General features: G+C 44.8%; 1 protein-coding gene across 4 annotated transcripts in view; it reads left to right on the top strand.

Annotated features, from left to right (window-relative positions):
* Positions 1-20,079, top strand: part of tln1 (talin 1) — a 146,506-nt gene that overhangs the window by 58,307 nt on the left and 68,120 nt on the right. For 2 of the 4 annotated variants that reach the window (XM_029710393.1, XM_029710395.1), the window contains exons 9-27: positions 26-86; positions 459-563; positions 762-917; positions 1,942-2,043; positions 2,677-2,753; positions 3,564-3,744; positions 4,065-4,178; positions 4,457-4,565; positions 6,483-6,691; positions 7,013-7,111; positions 7,509-7,571; positions 11,137-11,304; positions 12,409-12,703; positions 13,219-13,385; positions 14,035-14,163; positions 15,399-15,512; positions 16,084-16,197; positions 16,451-16,585; positions 17,067-17,195. In XM_029710393.1, the coding sequence (XP_029566253.1) occupies positions 26-86; positions 459-563; positions 762-917; positions 1,942-2,043; positions 2,677-2,753; positions 3,564-3,744; positions 4,065-4,178; positions 4,457-4,565; positions 6,483-6,691; positions 7,013-7,111; positions 7,509-7,571; positions 11,137-11,304; positions 12,409-12,703; positions 13,219-13,385; positions 14,035-14,163; positions 15,399-15,512; positions 16,084-16,197; positions 16,451-16,585; positions 17,067-17,195 (2,527 nt within the window). The remainder of the gene's footprint in view (positions 1-25; positions 87-458; positions 564-761; positions 918-1,941; positions 2,044-2,676; positions 2,754-3,563; positions 3,745-4,064; positions 4,179-4,456; positions 4,566-6,482; positions 6,692-7,012; positions 7,112-7,508; positions 7,572-11,136; positions 11,305-12,408; positions 12,704-13,218; positions 13,386-14,034; positions 14,164-15,398; positions 15,513-16,083; positions 16,198-16,450; positions 16,586-17,066; positions 17,196-20,079) is intronic. The other 2 variants (XM_029710396.1, XM_029710397.1) reach the window with 1 other exon arrangement.

Consider the following 20,079-nt stretch of genomic DNA (forward strand, 5'->3'; position numbering starts at 1 on the left):
TTTATTTATTATTTATTTTCTGTAGTTTGAAAGAGTTCCTCCCTAAAGAGTACATCAAGAACAAAGGGGAGAAAAGAATCTTCCAGGTAAGAACCCCAGCATGTGTGTATTCGCTTGTGGGTGCTTGCGTGGGTGCATGTGTGTGATGGGGGGGGTTGTTGTAAGGCCAGTCATTTTTGGGCTGCTTGCTCCTTGCGGTGGGGACATTTTTTTTTTCTCACAGACTGAAAACACATGACCTGAAAAAATAGTTTCCCAGTCTGGTTTGTAGTAATAGTCATTGTCTCCATCTGTGTAGAGTTCAATGTAGGCCAACTAGATTCATTGTTGCTATGGCTGTAACTGGTCGTATTGATTTAAACCTGTCCTGACTTGCTCTGTTCTAATTACTTCTGCTGTGACACTATAGTATCACTGGCTGAGATGTTCAATAAGTCTTCTTTTTGTTTCCCACACAGGCACACAAAAACTACCAAAACATGACTGAAATCGAGGCCAAAGTCAGCTACGTCAAACTGGCTAGGTCTCTGAAAACCTACGGAGTGTCTTTCTTCCTAGTAAAGGTACAATGGCACTGACAAAATAACATTCAACCACAACTCCTTAAACAACTCCTTAAACAACAGTGAATATCTTCTTTCTAACCAATCAAAGCTCTAACATTTCAAAGATTTTAAAGTTACCTTTTCAAATGTTAAGGTATCATAGTACTGGAATACTTTTAACCGTGTGTGTGTGTTTTTGTGTGTGTGTCCCTGCAGGAGAAAATGAAGGGTAAGAACAAGCTGGTCCCTCGTCTGCTGGGAATCACCAAGGAGTGTGTCATGCGGGTAGACGAGAAGACCAAGGAGGTGATCCAGGAGTGGAACCTCACCAACATCAAACGCTGGGCTGCCTCGCCCAAGAGCTTCACCCTGGTGAGTCCCCTGACCTCTGACCTCCTGGTCACCTTTGACCTTCTGGTTGCGTGGTCAGCATTGGAACAGGGTGACATTCAGGGTCGTGTTCATTAGGAGCCAAACTGAAGAAAAACTGACTGAAACAAGGAGTGACTACCTGGACTTATAAGAAATGTTAATTGACCACTTTTAAAACATTTTCTGTTGTGTGCCCTAATGAACATGACCCAATGCTCAACTAGAGCTAATATCAAGGGGAACATATTGTCTGGCTGTTTGAATTAGGTTGTTTTGTGTTCAGTCATTGTTTTTGTTGTTGACTAAACCATAATGTTCATTGTCTTGAGTTTGTCTAGACTGGAATATGAACACAGGGTTGTCTATTGCTATTACTATGCTACCTCATAGAAGTTTTTGAGGCATCTTGTACCAAAAGCACACAACAATGTATACAACCACTTTAGAAGAATACACCCTGCAAAGATGGTGCTGTGTATTTCAAATAAGGCTCCATTTTCTTTGTCAGTTATTTTGTCGGTTATAAACAATTACAGAAAAGGGACGGGCCGTTTTGTCCGACTTGTTATTATTTTCTTTTCTGGAGAGTATTTCCTGGCAGCTCATCAGATAAATAAAACTGAGCTCCATGATGACTTATTGAGGGTTGGAAAGAAAATATCTGCCGCTTATAATGCCAACAAAATGACAGATAGTGCATTGTATAACGCCAGTGTTATATTTCAGGGGAGCAATAACTATTAAAACGGCCCTATACTACCCAATCCTTGGAGATTTTTATGTAAGTACCTCGGAGGAGGTATTTGGCAGGTGTTGGTGATTTACAATGTGCATACAGTATATACAATTAAGTTGTAATTTTGTCTCTTACAGTGGTGTAACGGCTGTGTTCCCTCTAGGTATCTCTATGGGATTAGTTGTAAAGGAATTGGTCACATAATAGGACCACTGCCATTTCAAACAAAAACATAGAGATGCATTGAGAGAGCACCCCGTTACAGTAGATATAATAATTGTATTCCAGGACTTTGGCGATTACCAAGACGGTTACTACTCTGTCCAGACGACTGAGGGAGAGCAGATTGCCCAACTGATCGCTGGTTACATTGACATCATTCTGAAAAAGGTACTGCGCTGTCATTGATGTTTCACAATATAGATGCATTGGAGTATGGTGAAGTTACCCTTAGACACTGATCGTGGGTCAGTTTCCCCATTTGAATGTTTAAGGTTAGGATTGAGGGATGGGAAGCTGATCCTTAATCTATACCTAGGGGAAACTTCACCACGGACACTAACACAAAATCCTGGTTGCAGCCAGAGATTGTAATCAGCCAAGATAGTGAATGAAGAGTTCTGTATGACCAGGTCACCATGGAAATCATATTGACAAAAACCTCAGGGTACACTAGAGTTGCCTCTTCAATGTGTCTGTGCACTGCAGTACAGTATGCATAGAGTACTGCCGTTTTAGAGTTTAGAGATTCCACATCATATCACATTACCCAGTAATGGTGAGATTACAATTGTTTACAGACAATAGAGTAAAACTAGCTTATAATATGGGTTCTGATGAGGCACGACAGTTGAACTAAGCTCATGAGACATTTAGAAGTTCTATACGTCAAGAATCAATGGTCATATATCATTACTTTAAAAGTCCCAAAAAATGGATGTACAAATCCCAGATTGCCCCTTTTAATTCAGTGAATAGAGCTGTATCAATCACCCAATAACCTGTCTTGTCTCCTTCCAACAGAAAAAGAGCAAAGACCACTTTGGCTTAGAGGGAGATGAGGAGTCCACCATGTTGGAGGATTCTGTGTCACCCAAAAAGTGAGTCCAGTGCAGCTGTTACCTGCAATGTGTGCCAGTGATATGTCACAGCATGCATGTTGATGACGGCTCACTTCGTGTGTGTGTTTTGACGTCAGTAGATTCTATACTGTACTAACTTTCCCTCAGTCTTTATCCATAACTCACCTAAAGATTTTCATCATCAAAATGTATGGATTTATTCCTGTGTAGTGGGTCCATCTGGCCTGTGGGTCCATCTGGCCTATGGGTCCTGTGTAGTGGGTCCATCTGGCATGTGGGTCCTGTGTAGTGGGTTCATCTGGCCTGTGGGTCCTGTGTAGTGGATCCATCTGGCCTGTGGGTCCTGTGTAGTGGATCCATCTGGCCTGTGGGTCCTGTGTAGTGGGTCCATCTAGCCTATGGGGGCCATCTTTCTGATTCTGATGAGGATGAAGAGCCTTACTGTATTCAGCACTGCAATACAGTATGTCTTTTGACATCTCTATTCATCCCTCTCTCTCTCTCCATCTCTCCCCTCCCTCCTGCCATCTCTCCCCTCCCTCCTGCCATCTCTCCCCTCCCTCCTGCCATCTCTCCCCTCCCTCCTGCCATCTCTCCCCTCCCTCCTGCCATCTCTCCCCTCCCTCCTGCCATCTCTCCCCTCCCTCCCGCCATCTCTCCCCTCCCTCCCGCCATCTCTTCCCTCGCCATCTCTTCCCTCGCCATCTGTTCCCTCCCTCCCTCTCTCCCCCTCACCATCTCTCCCCTCCCCTCACCATCTCTCCCCTCCCTCCCTCCCTCCCTCCTCTCACTCCCTCCCTCCCTCTATCTGTCCCTCCACTCCCCCAGGTCTACGGTGCTGCAGCAGCAGTTCAACAAGGTGGGGAAGGTGGAGACTGGCTCTGTGGCCCTGCCGGCCATCATGCGTTCAGGGGCCGGGGGCCCCGAGAGCTTCCAGATGGGCTCCATGCCCCAGGCCAAGCAGCACATCACCAGCGGACAGATGCACAGGGGCCACATGCCCCCGCTGGTAAGACTGGAGGGCCACATTGAACTCTAGCAGTGTTGGGGTCAATTCAGTTTTCAATCCAGGAAGTGAAATTCAGTTCAATTCGAGATTTTGAAAAAAGCCCTATTAGGAAAGAGTGGTTAATTCACTTTCTCAATTGACTGTTAATTGAAATAACTGAACAGACCCCAATACGATCTCTATATCTGAAGAAAGCCTTTTAGAGGCTAATACACCATAACATTCTCAGTGGAAAATAATTACAAACATGAAGTGTTTATTTTATTAACAGTACAGAATGAAAACTAAGAGTGTATCTCGATATGTTCCCCTTTGTGCAGACATCCGCCCAGCAGGCCCTGACTGGCACCATCAACTCCAGCATGCAGGCGTTGCAGGCTGCCCAGGCCTCGCTGGAGGAGTTTGACACCCTGCCTCCCCTCGGGACAGACGCGGTGAGACACCTGGTCTTAAACTGACCCCCTCTTCACCTGTACAACCTCCAACCTGTAGCTATAAGAACATTCTGGATGATCTCTATCATTTTTTCCTCTGTTAGTTTAAAGTTCATTATTTCAAATGGATACAATTTTAAAGCATAGTTGTACCAAATAAAGAGAGAGAACATGCTCCACTCTTTTATAGTGTAATACAGTGAGTTGGTGTATTTTTCATGTAAGTTGTGTAGAAAATAGTTTAATGTCAATGTAATCTGTGTCTTCCCATGATCAAGGCCTCCCAAGCCTGGCGTAAGAACAAGATGGACGAGTCCAAACACGAGATCCACTCCCAGGTTGACGCCATCACAGCCGGGACGGCCTCTATGGTCAATCTCACCGCAGGTACCGTCTCCACACTGCGGATACCAACAATGGATGTTGTGGGAACTTCTATCCAGTGGTGGAAAAAGTACCCAATTGTCATACTTGAGTAAAAGTATAGATTCCTTAATAGAAAACGACTCAAATAAAAGTGAAAGTCACCCAGTAAAATACTACTTCAGTAAAAGTTTAAAGGTATTTGGTTTAAAATATACTTAAGTATCAAAAGTAAAAGTATAAATCATTTCAAATTTCTTATGTTAAGCAAACCAGATGGCACCATTTTCTTATTTTTAAAATTTACGGAAAGCCACGGGCACACTCCAACATTCAGACCTCATTTACAAACAAAGCATGTGTGTTTAGTGAGTCCTCCAGATCAGAGGCAGTAGAGATGGCCAGAGATGTTCTCTGTTTAGTGAGTCATCCAGCTCAGAGGCAGTAGGGATGAACAGGGATGTTCTCTCTTTAGTGAGTCCTCCAGATCAGAGGCAGTAGAGATGGCCAGAGATGTTCTCTGTTTAGTGAGTCATCCAGCTCAGAGGCAGTAGGGATGACCAGGGATGTTCTCTCTTTAGTGAGTCCTCCAGATCCGAGGCAGTAGGGATGAACAGGGATGTTCTCTGTTTAGTGAGTCCTCCAGATCCGAGGCAGTAGGGATGAACAGGGATGTTCTCTCTTTAGTGAGTCCTCCAGATCCGAGGCAGTAGGGATGAACAGGGATGTTCTCTCTTTAGTGAGTCCTCCAGATCCGAGGCAGTAGGGATGACCAGAGATGTTCTGTTGATAAGTGTGTGAATTTGACTATTTTCCTCTCCTGCTAAGCATTCAACATGTAACGAGTACTTTTGGGTGTTAGGGGAAATGTATGGAGTAAAAAGTAGATTATTTTCTTTAGGAATGTAGTGAAGTAAAAGTAGTCAAAAATATAAATAGTAAAGTACAGATACCCCAAAAAAATACTTAAGTAGTACTTTAAAGTATTTTTACTTAATTACTTTACACCACTGCTTATATCTGTCTCGAAGAACCAGTAGATATGGGATTGCCTTTTTCACAAGCGCGCTTAATTCAATACAGGTCTCTCTTGTAAAATAGATTTTATCTCAATGACAATAACATGTAGAAATACAGCTTAAATTAAAAATGTTTTAATAAAAAGGTATTTAGATACTGCATTGTAATGTCCTTCAACTAGATATGTAAAGGCTTTTTCAGCTTAAATATTCACTCTGTGGTTGGATGAATAAAACAAAGCAGCAGCATAGACCACATGAAGACTGCTCATGAAGTTCACCTCATAGACCACATGAAGACTGCTCATGAAGTTTCCCTCATAGACCACATGAAGACTGCTCATGAAGTTCACCTCATAGACCACGTGAAGACTGCTCATGAAGTTCACCTCATAGACCACGTGAAGACTGCTCATGAAGTTCTCCTCATAGACCACATGAAGACTGCTCATGAAGTTTCCCTCATAGACCACGTGAAGACTGCTCATGAAGTTCACCTCATAGACCACGTGAAGACTGCTCATGAAGTTTCACTCATAGACCACATGTGGACTGCTCATGAAGTTTCCCTCATAGACCACATGAAGACTGCTCATGAAGTTCACCTCATAGACCACGTGAAGACTGCTCATGAAGCTTCCCTCATAGACCACGTGAAGACTGCTCATGAAGTTTCCCTCATAGACCACGTGAAGACTGCTCATGAAGTTCACCTCATAGACCACGTGAAGACTGCTCATGAAGTTCACCTCATAGACTACGTGAGGACTGCTCATGAAGTTCTCCTCATAGACCACGTGAAGACTGCTCATGAAGTTGCCCTCAACATCTGTCTGTCCCCTTCACCATAGGTGTAGTGCTTAAAGGACTGCCGACAAAGTATTGAAACCTAAACATGTCTGTCTGTCCCCCTCAACAATAGGCGACCCAGCAGAGACAGACTACACGGCGGTGGGCTGTGCCGTGACCACCATCTCCTCCAACCTAACGGAGATGTCCAAGGGGGTCAAGCTGCTCGCCGCCCTCATGGAGGATGAGGGAGGCAACGGAAACCAGCTGTTGGGGGCTGCCAAGAACCTGGCGTGTGCCGTGTCCGACATGTTAAAGACCGCCCAGCCAGCCAACACTGAGGTAACACGCACGAGCACACACTGAATACTGAAGTAACACACCGAATGCTTAGCCATTTCTGTGTACTTCCTGTTTCTGTGTCGCACAATGATAATGTTCAGAAAAGCGCACGGGGAAAAAGATTTTGCAGCTAAAATTGAAAATCTGTGTTCTTATTAAACTGTTTTCTCCCATTTTGTGCTTACTGGACATGACCAATGTCACCTGTAAGTTAACGTGAAACCAACTTCATGCATAAGATATACACTGTTAAAGAATCCCTTCTTCACTCATGTGACCTGTGCTTTTTGGACATCTTTCTTTCTTTTTTTTACCCATCAGCCCCGTCAGAACCTTCTGCAGGCTGCAGGCAACGTGGGCCAGGCCAGTGGCGAGCTGCTGTCTCACATCGGAGAGACGGACGCCGACCCCCGCTTTCAGGTAGGCCAACCGTGACCCAGTCCAGAGTGAACTAAACTGACTCTCTGAAAGTGGGACTACGCCACAAGAAAATAAGTTCACCGTTTTCAGACTTGGGGCAAATTCTAACTTCCACTTAAGTCAAACGTTCACTTAGTCTCCCATTGACATCAATAAATGGCTAAGTGAAAATTCCTGGAAGTTAGGATTCAGCCCTTCATAAACTTTAGTCTGAATCTTCTGTGCAAATTGTCCATTGCTTTCAACACTCTGATTTGCACAACGTTTAAGTTGTCTTAGGGTCTTAGGTCAGAATACGGTCCCGATCAGTTCCCTATGTAGAGTTTGTTGACATAATTTGTGCAATACTGTGTGATTTTACTATAACCCCCTCTTTTTTTACACCTGCATTGGTCAGTTTCTAGGTAAAGGATCTTTCAGGGGTGCAAGGCGGAGCGTCTCCACTTATAGTCACATGCTGGTAACAAACGTGTCCTCGAAAGATGAGCCTATCCGAATCACTGTCACTCCCAATGGCCAATCATACTAATCGTTCTTGGATCTTTCACTGTAATTGATATGGACCACACTGGTGTAACATCATCTAGAAGTCTATTCTTGTCATTTCTACCTGTTTAATAAGCATACGACAGCAGTTTTGTTCAGTTTCTCTTGCATATCTTCAGGTACTCAAAATGCTCTCGGTTTTCTTATAGGTTTTGATTATTGACACGCAAAAAGAGCAAGTAGCTCTCAAAAGCTTTTGATTATGAAAGTATGCAACAGCTGAATAGCTCAATGCACTAAGAGAAACTCAGTTTCAGACGAGAAAATTCACCCCAGGGATTAAAAGGTCAACTGTATTTACATTATCATATTCTGCCCTGTCCAAACAAACAAGACTTCTGCCCTGTCCAAACAAGACTTCTGCCCTGTCCAAACAAGACTTCTGCCCTGTCCAAACAAGACTTCTGCCCTGTCCAAACAAACAAGACTTCTGCCCTGTCCAAACAAGACTTCTGCCCTGTCCAAACAGAGTAGTTTCCATTTGTAGGGTACTGGGTTGATTATTAACTCTTAATGTGGTTGCATTGAGCTCTAGGAGAATACTGCTGTACCTGAAGATATACAGGGAATGTCTGTTTTAACAATTGTGTCCAATATTAAATGAAGTGTTTAACAATAGTAGTAGTAGGGGATCTGTTTCGATAAGTAGTGGGAAGCCTGTTACCAATTGTTTTCTCTAAGAGAATTTATGAATTCCTCATGACTGAACTAAGACCTATTGGCAACAAGTTTTGAATACAGTATTTAACCTTTAAAATGGGACAAAACGACAGCTCTTTGGTTGAAGGTGTTGGAGTTGTTGTTTAATGTGGAGTTATTTATAATAGCCTATACATGTATTGAGGGAAGCACTTCAAATGAAAATGTGACGATATAGCTGTAATGTTACACCTAAGTGATGATATAGCCTACCATACAATGACTGAGCGAGCGCAGAGAACATATTGTGGAGAAATAAGTAGGCCGGCTAATGCCTGTTCATAAATGCTTGTGGAATGCAGCCTGACCGCAGCTACCACAAAGTTCTCTGTTTTTTTTTCTCCCCCTCCATTTTTCTGCCTCCTCCCCCCCCCTCCTACTCCTTCACAAAACAACATGTAGAGAGAGCTGCCCAACTCCTCTGTCGTGATGTCGATAATCCCACTCAAACACCTTCTAAACTGCATAAAAATAATCTCTGGAGTGGTGCGGAGGCTGAGTGTTTGCTAGATTAGCTTTTGCAGCGACCCTGTTGCAGCCTGCTACTGGTGATATCCTGTCTCTCCTCAATGACAAGCGTGCGTTAGCCTACCGTGCGTTAGCCTACCGTGCGTTAGCCTACCGTGCGTTAGCCCACCGTGCGTTAGCCTACCGTGCGTTAGCCCACTGTGCGTTAGCCTACCGTGCGTTAGCCTACCGTGCGTTAGCCCACCGACCGTGCGTTAGCGCACCGACCGTGCGTTAGCGCACCGACCGTGCGTTAGCCCACCGACCGTGCGTTAGCCCACCGACCGTGCGTTAGCCCACCGACCGTGCGTTAGCCCACCGTGTGTTAGACCCTGTGTGTTAGCCCACCGCATGTTAGCCTAATGTGTGTGTGTGTCTGGCACTTCAGAGGTCACAACTGGAGTCCCTCTACTTCCACGTATCATCTTTTGACACACCTAGAGAGCCCCTAGTCACTTTTCTCTCCTCCTACTCCCTTTTCTCTCCCCCTACTCCCTTTTCTCTCCCCCTACTCCCTTTTCTCTCCACCCCAGTCTCTTCTCCCCTCTGTCACCCCCCAGTCACTTTTCTCTCCCCCCTCAGTCAGTTTTTTCTCTCTCCCCAGTCACTTTTCTCTCTCCTAGTTACTCCCCCACCCCCCTTAGTCACTCTGTTTTTGTGCTTCCAAACGTGAAGTAACAGGTTTTGGAAGCACAAAAACGCACATTCTTTAGTTTAAATATATCTATCACGAGTCACAATTTAAACAGTTGCACATGTTTGTGAAATATCCCAGACCCAAAACCAGTATCAATGTCAAACCCAGTCACTGACTAAGTCAGCTAGTTGACAAAATCTACATTAATATGCCATTGTTAGTCATTCTGTACCGTAGCTGCATTAGCTAGCCCACCACATAACCTTGTAGAATATCCTTATATTACCTTTTGGAGGGTAGAGAATGCCGGTATGTTCCTAAAGTCCCGACTTGTGGGGTAGACACAAAGACCAACAACTAAAGGCAGAGTTGATGATTGTCTTTGGAGCCACCAGGCTTGAGTCTCCCCTCCTCCCCAGCCTGGATGGGTTATACTATAGTATATTTAGGTTTAAGCCAATGAATGTGAAGCGCTCTGTCACAAATCACACCATATTCCCTACATAGTGTACTAAGGCTCTGGTCAAAAGTAGTGCTCTATGTACAGAATAGGGTGCTATTTGGGACGTAGGCTTGGCTTGGCTTCTCCTATGGAAAGAATTGCGCCACTTCCCGAGTGGCGCAATGGTCTAAGGCACTGCATCGCAGTGTGGCACTAGAGATCCTGCCATTTGGCATCCTGTTCTTGTCCCATCGCGCTCTAGCGACTCCTGTGGCGTGCCGGGCGCAATGCACGCTAACACGGTCGCCAGGTGTACGGTGTTTCCTCCGACACAGTGGTGCGGCTGGCTTCCGGGTTGGATGGGTATTGTGTCCAGAAGCAGTGTGGCTTGGTTGGGTTGTGTTTCAGAGGACGCACGGCTCTCGACCTTCGCCTCTCCCAAGTCTGTACGGGAGTTGCAGCGACGAGACAGGACTGTCACTACCAATTGGATACCATGAAATTATGGAGGAAAAGGGGTGTAAAAAAATTATTTAAAAAAGAATCCTCAGAGGCCATTACATGGAAGGTAGTAGGGTCATCAAATAGTAGGGTCATCAATAGGGCCTTCTATTCACCTTTGTGCTAAAACTGGCTACCACTGAATTCAGGTCAGACTGTAAACTGTGGTGTGTTTGGCAGGACAGATTTTAAAACTGGAAAAGTCTCTAATTTTCTCCTTTTCGTAGAGGCTATTTCTCTAATCTCTTAATTTAATTTGCCAAAATGGTCCTTAACATTTGAGTACTCTTCCTGAAGAGGACAATTCTCTTCAGAATAATTAAATTGATCCTAATTCTTACCAAAATAATGAAATGAGTGCATTGTTCCATAGTTGACCCACAATCTTTTCACCCCATATAACCTAGGTGTCACACTGTTTCTGTTCTCAACAATGCTACACTGTCATCTTCTTTGCTACGACAACAACAACAAGTTAACTAAAGCAGAAACAGTCTGGTACTCAGGCTAAAGATACTCACAATGAACCACAGTCTCAATCAAAACAGAGCCTCGTTTATGGGCCTGGTATGGAATCGTCAAAATGACATCTTCTCCTTCCACTTAAGCATGCCTTAATTTACTTTATGCTACATGCTAACAAGCATGCTAACAAGCATGCTAACTAGCCTGTGTCATCCCTGCCATTCTCAGGACATGCTTATGCAGCTGGCTAAAGCCGTGGCTAACGCCGCCGCCGCGCTGGTGCTCAAAGCAAAGAACGTGGCCCAGAAGACAGAGGACTCTGCACTCCAGAACCGCGTCATCGCCGCAGCGACCCAATGTGCCCTGTCCACCTCCCAACTGGTGGCCTGCACCCGGGTAAGAGAAGAGAACCCCAACATCTTTACCACACACTAACCATCTATTGTCCCATGTTTGTCATTTAGGCTTGGGCGGTATACCGTTTACCGGGGTATTTTTTAAAATACAGACGCTATGATTTTCAGTACTGTAAATTGGGTGCCCCATAAAGCTCGGGTGCACCTCCGCATCACGGGAGCTGTTATAACTGCTTATAACTCTAAGTTAACAATCTAAGATGTGTCAGATAAATGATATCCAGCTTGGGGCTCCAGCTATGCATTTGGTTTGCTAACTAGCTATCTAAGCGGCTAGATGGCAAGATCAAGCTTATTGCTTACAGCAGAGATAATCAATCCCAACCTGGATCAAGATCCCTGCTGCCTAAATTTGTTTTATGCGTTAAAATACAAACATTTGGAAAGAAATGGTGCCCCTGGTGTGCACTGCCGGTAATACAATATACCCTGGTATTGTACAGGAACGGTATGAAGGTATGAAAATCTGCATACCTCCCAACCCTATTGTCAAATTGTTTTATTAATTTGTGTTTTTCCATTTGAAAATGAAGTTTACATAAGAAGAGAGAATTGGTTGTTTCCCCTCTCTAGTTTAGTGTTGACACCAAGAAGTGGTTCAGACGGCTTGATTAGATCATGTGTAGTCCTTCCAACGCCTCTGTTTCTCTCCTCTTCCTTTACCAATCAATTTATTTCTATTGTCCCCATTTCTACCACCCCCTTTTTTACCACTTACCCCCATATCTCCCTCCTCTTTTCTTACCCCCATATCTCCCTCCTCTTTTCTTACCCCCATCTCTCCCTCCACTTTTTTTTTTACCTTTCTCTCTCTCTCCCCCCTCCTTTTTTACTCCTATCTCTCCCTCCCCCTTTTTACCCCATCTCTCCCTCCCCTTTTCTTATCCCAATCTCCCTCCACTTTTTTCTTTACCCCTCTCTCCCCCCCTCCTTTTTACCCCTATCTCTCCATCCCCTTTTCTTACCCCTATCTCTCCCTCCCCTTTTTTTACCCTACCCCTTTCCCCTATCTCTCTCTACCTTTGCTTTTTCTCTCCTTTCTCCCCTTATCCTTTTTGTCTTACCTCTCTCCCTCTCTCTCCAGGTGGTCGCTCCCACCATCAGCTCCCCGGTGTGCCAGGAGCAGCTGATTGAGGCAGGCAAGCTGGTTGCCAAGTCGGTGGACGGCTGCGTGGATGCGTCGCAGGGAGCCACCAGCGACGAGGGGCTCCTCAAGCAGGTGGGCGCCGCTGCCACAGGCGTCACCCATGCCCTCAACGAGCTCCTGCAGCACATCAAGCAGTACGCCCACGGAGGCCAGCCCATAGGGCGCCACGGAGAGGCCACCGACCGCATCCTGGACGTCACCGAGAACATCTTCAGCTCCATGGGAGACGCCGGTAGGCTGGGGGATGGGAGGGGTGGGGCTAAAAGAGGTCAAGGGTCAGCAGTCATATTCGAGTGAGATAGCAAAGATGGTGGATTAAAGATGTCCCACTCATACCTTTTACCATTGAAGAAAATGGTCACAGTTCTGGTCTGCTTAAGGGGGTGGCTCTCCCATAGGTAGCAATGCGGTAGCAGCTGGGTCTGGTCTGCTTAGTTTATTGACTGTATATGAACCTGAAAAAAGGAGCGAGTGAGATGTCTCTGGAGTCTGCATCTCAAAATGGCATCCTATTTGCAAAAAGCAATTTCAAACGTTTGTCTTATTTCCAAAAAGCAGTACAAAAAAAGTCTAATTTGACATGTTTTAATATGACAATATGATGAGGAAGTGGATTGTTGTATAACTTTTTGTTGGTAAAATACTCCCTGACTTTTAAGTTTTAAGAGGTTTATTAAAGAGGTTTATCAATAAAAACTAGATGAATAAATGAGGATTTAAACTGTATTGACTGCTGTTTCACTCCAGGTGAGATGGTGCGTCAGGCCCGCATCCTTGCCCAGGCCACCTCGGACCTGGTCAACGCCATCAAGATGGATGCAGAGGGCGAGTCGGACCTGGAGAATTCCCGCAAGCTGCTGTCAGCCGCCAAGCTCCTGGCAGACGCCACGGCCAAAATGGTGGAGGCTGCCAAGGTCTGTTCCACATGACCTACTGTTCCCATCCTGTCCCCCATTCCACCATGGTCTGTTCCCATCCTGTCCCCCATTCCACCATGGTCTGTTCCACATGACCTACTGTTCCCATCCTGTCCCCCATTCCACCATGGTCTGTTCCACATTACCTACTGTTCCCATCCTGTCCCCCATTCCACCATGGTCTGTTCCACATGACCTACTGTTCCCATCCTGTCCCCCATTCCACCATGGTCTGTTCCACATGACCTACTGTTCCCATACGGTGCCCCATTCCACCATGGTCTGTTCCACATGACCTACTGTTCCCATCCTGTCCCCCATTCCACCATGGTCTGTTCCACATGACCTACTGTTCCCATACGGTGCCCCATTCCACCGTTGAGGAATTATGAGCGTGGCTGGAGGAATGGCGAGGTCTCCGTTTAGGAGCTCTCTCTGTCTGTGTGTGTGTGCATATTTTTTTTAAATTGTTTAGTCTTACTTAAGGTTAAGTCTGCTGTATTGAGCATTTAGTTAGCAACTTCCTCAGTGCGCTCGCATGTGGGTGGAATATCCTCTTGGTCTAATAGTTATGATGCTGGTTTCCCCAGCGGGAGACCGGGGTTCAGGTCCCACTCGTAACATTAACGTGCTGATGTGTGTGCAGGGCGCAGCCGCCAACCCGGACAGTGAGGAGCAGCAGCAGAGACTGAGGGAGGCAGCAGAGGGTCTACGCATGGCCACCAACGCTGCTGCCCAGAACGCCATCAAGAAGAGGCTGGTCAACAAGCTGGAGGTGAGGACACAGACAGCTTTCTCTTGATATTACTGGATCTCAACCAGTGTTTCCCCCGTCGTTATGTAGATTGGGTTGGGTGGGCCCCCCTCCTAACTTTGTTACACCCCCCCTGCTTAAAAGAGACTGGTACTTTCCGCCTGGAAATTAAACTAGGAGAAATGCTGACTTTCAAATCAAATTTTATTTGTCACATACACATGGTTAGCAGATGTTAATGCAAGTGTAGCGAAATGCTTGTGCTTCTAGTTCCGACCATGGAGTAATATCTAACGACTAATCTAACAATTTCACAACAACTACCTTATACACACAAGTGTAAAGGAATTAATAAGAATATGTACATAAAGATATTTGAATGAGCGTTGGCCGAACGGCATAGGCAAGATGCAGAACTAAACAGAACTTATGACTGTCTGGCTTGCCTAAGCAGAACTTATGACTGTCTGGCTTGCCTAAGCAGAACTTATGACTGTCTGACTTGCCTAAACAGAACTTATGACTGTCTGACTTGCCTAAGCAGAACTTATGACTGTCTGGCTTGCCTAAGCAGAACTTATGACTGTCTGACTTGCCTAAGCAGAACTTATGACTGTCTGACTTGCCTAAGCAGAACTTATGACTGGCGGTGAATCTGTCAGTGAACAGCAAAACAAGCCTGCCGCAATATTACAATCGTGGGAAATCATAGGTTGGAAAGCAAATGTCTCCTGCTGAAAAGAGAAGAGGCTAATCCGTATGCTGTAGGCTACCAAAATATTAGATCAACTTCCAAATATTTTTTACAAAGTAAAACAAGAGAGACAGGCTTTTGGCACGAACGCATCAGCCATCACCGACGAGTGACCGGTACATCATTGGCTGAGTCAGTGAAACTGGAAAGTGTTTTCAGGATAATTTCCTCCTCAGGTTGTAGCCTACAATATGTGTGTCTGCACACACAGCTCACTATTGATGGATTCAAGACAAGGTTGTTTTTATTGATCTCAGTTTGTCAGTGTCAAAGTAGCCTGTCATTTTGATTATTTGTGCGCAGCATTATGATTGCTAAGATTGATTTGTTTTATTGCCATACATTAAGGTAACCATACATTAAGGTTATTAAAAACGTAACCTTAATGTATGCATTGCTGAAATGAACCAACCCGGGTGTTAGTTAGCAAGCACATCGGTTTGGAAACCTAAGTTGAAACTAAACTGACAGTCTTTTTTTTTCACACTGCGTTTCCTGTCAGAACGCAGCCAAGCAGGCCGCCGCGGCCGCCACTCAGACTATAGCCGCCGCCCAGCACGCCGCCTCGTCCAATAAGAACCCAGCAGCCCAGCAGCAGCTCGTCCAGAGCTGCAAGGTGAGAGCTCCGCTGCCATGACTACCCAACCATCACTCGCTTCCTGGTTTCTGGTCCTGTGGGGTCAGGCATAGGTCACTGAGTACAAGTGTCATGCCTTCTCTCTCTTTCTCTCATTTTCTCTCGCTCTCTTTTTCTCTCTCTCTCTCTCGCTCTCTCTCTCTCTATTTCTATTTTTCTTTCTCTCTCTCTCTCTCTCTCTCTCTCTCTCAGGGGTACAATTACTGTAGTAAATCAAATATTTTTGACTTTGCCATTCTGAGTTAGATTGTAGTTCAGGTGTCCTTCATTGTTCTCTGAACATGAATGTGGAAATATCCCCTTTCTATACACTGAGCTTGTGATTTGTCATGTATGCAGTGATGTATGCAGTCGTGTGAGCAATGATTGCTTCATTGCACTGTAAGAATGAGAATAGAGTATTGTGATTTTGATAGTGTATGTTATTGTTTTTACCCTGACCAAACTACATTTTCCATTTGATTGGTTGGTTGATAGTCATTAATTGGCCGGTGTGTGTGTGTGTGTGTGTGTGTGTGTGTGTGTGTGTGTGTGTGTGTGTGTGTGTCAGGTGGTGGCAGACCAGATCCCTCAGCTGGTCCAGGGGGTGCGTGGCAGCCAGTCCCAGCCCGACAGCCCCAGTGCCCAGCTCACCCTCATCGGGGCCGGCCAGAACTTCCTCCTGGTGAGACCCTCATCTCTGCCCTGCTCGCATAATGTTTTTTTTTCCTGATTCTGATATACTTTCGCAAAGAAGGATGCCCGCCTAAAAGGAATATGACACAAAACAAGGAAGCTTGTCCTCTGAAATCTGCTGGAGCCAATTTGATTTATTACAAACTACACCGGAACAATGTTTTAGTAGCATGTAGCATGCACCTTTTGTAGAAATAAACAAGTTAACCCTTTCCTTCCTCCATCCACTCCTATGCCCTCAGCCTGGTGCCAAGATGGTGACGGCTGCCAAGGCCACAGTACCTACCATTGGCGACCAGGCCTCTGCCATGCAACTCAGCCAGTGTGCCAAGAACCTGGCCACTGCCCTTGCCGAGCTCCGCACGGCCGCACAGAAGGTACCAAACACCCCCCAAACGCACTCAACAAGGACCTGTTGTTTGACCTTGTTAGCGCTTTCGCTAGTGGAATTAGCTAGCTAGCTTGCTCCATTTGGCTGAAACATTGTATTAACGGTTTTAGTTTGTGGAATTAGCTAGCTACAGTAGCTTGCTCTGTAACTAGCTGAAATACTGTGTTAGCAGTTTAGCTAGTGGAATTAGCTAGCTAGCTTGCTCCATTTGGCTGAAACATTGTATTAGCGGTTTAGCTAGTGGAATTAGCTAGCTACAGTAGCTTGCTCTGTAACTAGCTGAAACACTGTGTTAGCAGTTTAGCTTGTTGGAATTAGCTAGCTCACTCCATAGCTAACTTGAGTAACACCACGGTAATATAGCACTAGAGGTTTAGCAGGCCCAGTCTTGCCCAATATGGGGTCCCTATTCTGTTCTGTCTTCCCTTTCCCCACTTCCTGTGTTGACTTCCTGTCATGTGATCCAGGCACAGGAAGCATGTGGTCCTCTGGAGATCGACAATGCTCTGACGGTGGTCCGAGGCCTGGAGAAAGACATGGTGGAGGCCAAGGCCTCAGCTGGCGATGGCAAACTCAAACCCCTGCCCGGAGAGACGGTGAGAGTCTCTCACACACACACACACACACACAATACACCTTGCATATGCCGTATGCGTACTGTGCTTGTAGGCTAGCAGGAAGTTTGACACACCACACACACACACACACACACACACACACACACACACACACACACCCCTGCCCTGGTAGATGGCAAGCACATGCCCAAATGCACACATTTTCACAAACACACAGTACTGTACGTACAAGCTAACCACAACTTGTTCAACAGTATGCATATTATACAGAACCAAGTGTACACATCTCTCCCATGATCTTCCTGTCACATGACTTGTGACAGAAATAACTTGTGACAAGTTAACTACTGACTTTCAGCATGCATATAGGGAAGGGCACTCAACTTGTACTGACACAGCTGACTGGCTAAAAGAAATAGCTAAGAAGATGATAGTGTTATGAAATGTTATGTAATATTTTAAACTCTATGTAACTTTTTAATGTTGCTGGACCTCAGAAGGAGTAACTTCTGCCTTTGGCAGCAGCTAATGGGGATCCTTAATAAATTCAGAATACAAATAGTTGGAGCTGTATTGTTAGATTTCAAGCCTTTGATGTTATTGATCATAAATTGTTATTGGAAAAAAAACTTTACATCAACTGCCATCACATGGTTGGAGAGTTATTTATCCAATAGAACACAGAGAATGTTCTTCACTCTCTAACATCAGATATCTACAGTGCGGTATCCCTCAGGGCAGTAACCTTGGGCCGTTACTCTTCTCTATTTTTACCAATTATTTGCCACTTGTCTTACAAGAAGATAAAATGACTATGAATGCTGATGATTGCACACTACACATCAGCACCTCTAGCCAGGGAGCTCACTGACATCCTTAGCAAGGAGTTGCAGTCAGTGTCAAAATGGGTAATTAACAATAAACTGGTCTTAAATACATCTAAAACTAAAGGCATTGTATTTGGTTCAAAACATTCTCTAAGACCTAAACCTCAACTTGAGTTGTGTATAAAGGGTGTGACCATTGAACAACTCCTAGGAGTAACATTGGATGGTCAGATATAATGGTCAAGTCCTATTGACAAAGTTGTTGTGAAGATGGGGAGAGGTATGTCTGTTTATAAAATATATGTTGCGTTTTTTTACACAAAAATCAACTGTACTAGTTGTTCAGACTCTGGTCTTGTCCCATCTTGATTACTGACCGGTAATATGGTCAAGTGCAGCAAAGAAAGACCTAGCAAAGCTGCCGCTGGCTCACGACAAAGCAGCACGCCTTGCCCTTAACTGCACACACAGAACTAACATCAACAACTTGCATTGATAGTTTTTCATGGTTTAGGAAAAATGTACATCTCTTCTAGTCTTTTTAAGAAACATTTGTGTGTTGAAAATGCCTCACCACTTGTACAATCTATTTTAAACAGACATATATACCTCACCAGACAAACCACTATGGGTTCCTTCACGGTACCCAAACCATAAACAGATTTTCACTTAGTTATCTATAGAGTCATGGTGGAATGCTCTGCTACCAGAGGTTCCTCAGTTATCTATAGAGTCATGTCATGGTGGAATGATCTGCTACCAGAGGTTACTCAGTTATCTATAGAGTCATGGTAGAATGATCTGCTACCAGAGGTTACTCAGTTATCTATAGAGTCATGGTGGAATGATCTGCTACCAGAGGTTACTCAGTTATCTATAGAGTCATGTCATGGTGGAATGATCTGCTACCAGAGGTTACTCAGTTATCTATAGAGTCATGGTAGAATGATCTGCTACCAGAGGTTACTCAGTTATCTATAGAGTCATGTCATGGTGGAATGCTCTGCTACCAGAGGTTCCTCAGTTATCTATAGAGTCATGGTGGAATGATCTGCTACCAGAGGTTACTCAGTTATCTATAGAGTCATGGTGGAATGATCTGCTACCAGAGGTTACTCAGTTATCTATAGAGTCATGGTGGAATGATCTGCTACCAGAGGTTACTCAGTTATCTATAGAGTCATGGTGGAATGATCTGCTACCAGAGGTTCCTCAGTTATCTATAGAGTCATGTCATGGTGGAATGCTCTGCTACCAGAGGTTACTCAGTTATCTATAGAGTCATGGTGGAATGATCTGCTACCAGAGGTTACTCAGTTATCTATAGAGTCATGGTGGAATGATCTGCTACCAGAGGTTACTCAGTTATCTATAGAGTCATGGTGGAATGATCTGCTACCAGAGGTTACTCAGTTATCTATAGAGTCATGGTGGAATGATCTGCTACCAGAGGTTACTCAGTTATCTATAGAGTCATGTCATGGTGGAATGCTCTGCTACCAGAGGTTACTCAGTTATCTATAGAGTCATGGTGGAATGCTCTGCTACCAGAGGTTCCTCAGTTATCTATAGAGTCATGGTGGTACCAGAGGTTACTCAGTTATCTATAGAGTCATGTCATGGTGGAATGCTCTGCTACCAGAGGTTACTCAGTTATCTATAGAGTCATGTCATGGTGGAATGCTCTGCTACCAGAGGTTACTCAGTTATCTATAGAGTCATGGTGGAATGATCTGCGACCAGAGGTTACTCAGTTATCTATAGAGTCATGTCATGGTGGAATGATCTGCTACCAGAGGTTCCTCAGTTATCTATAGAGTCTTGGTGGAATGCTCTGCTACCAGAGGTTACTCAGTTATCTATAGAGTCATGGTGGAATGATCTGCTACCAGAGGTTCCTCAGTTATCTATAGAGTCATGTCATGGTGGAATGATCTGCTACCAGAGGTTACTCAGTTATCTATAGAGTCATGTCATGGTGGAATGATCTGCTACCAGAGGTTACTCAGTTATCTATAGAGTCATGGTAGAATGATCTGCTACCAGAGGTTACTCAGTTATCTATAGAGTCATGG

The sequence above is a fragment of the Salmo trutta genome, chromosome 23 (genome assembly GCF_901001165.1).
Source record: "Salmo trutta chromosome 23, fSalTru1.1, whole genome shotgun sequence".
NCBI classification, from domain to species: domain Eukaryota; kingdom Metazoa; phylum Chordata; class Actinopteri; order Salmoniformes; family Salmonidae; genus Salmo; species Salmo trutta.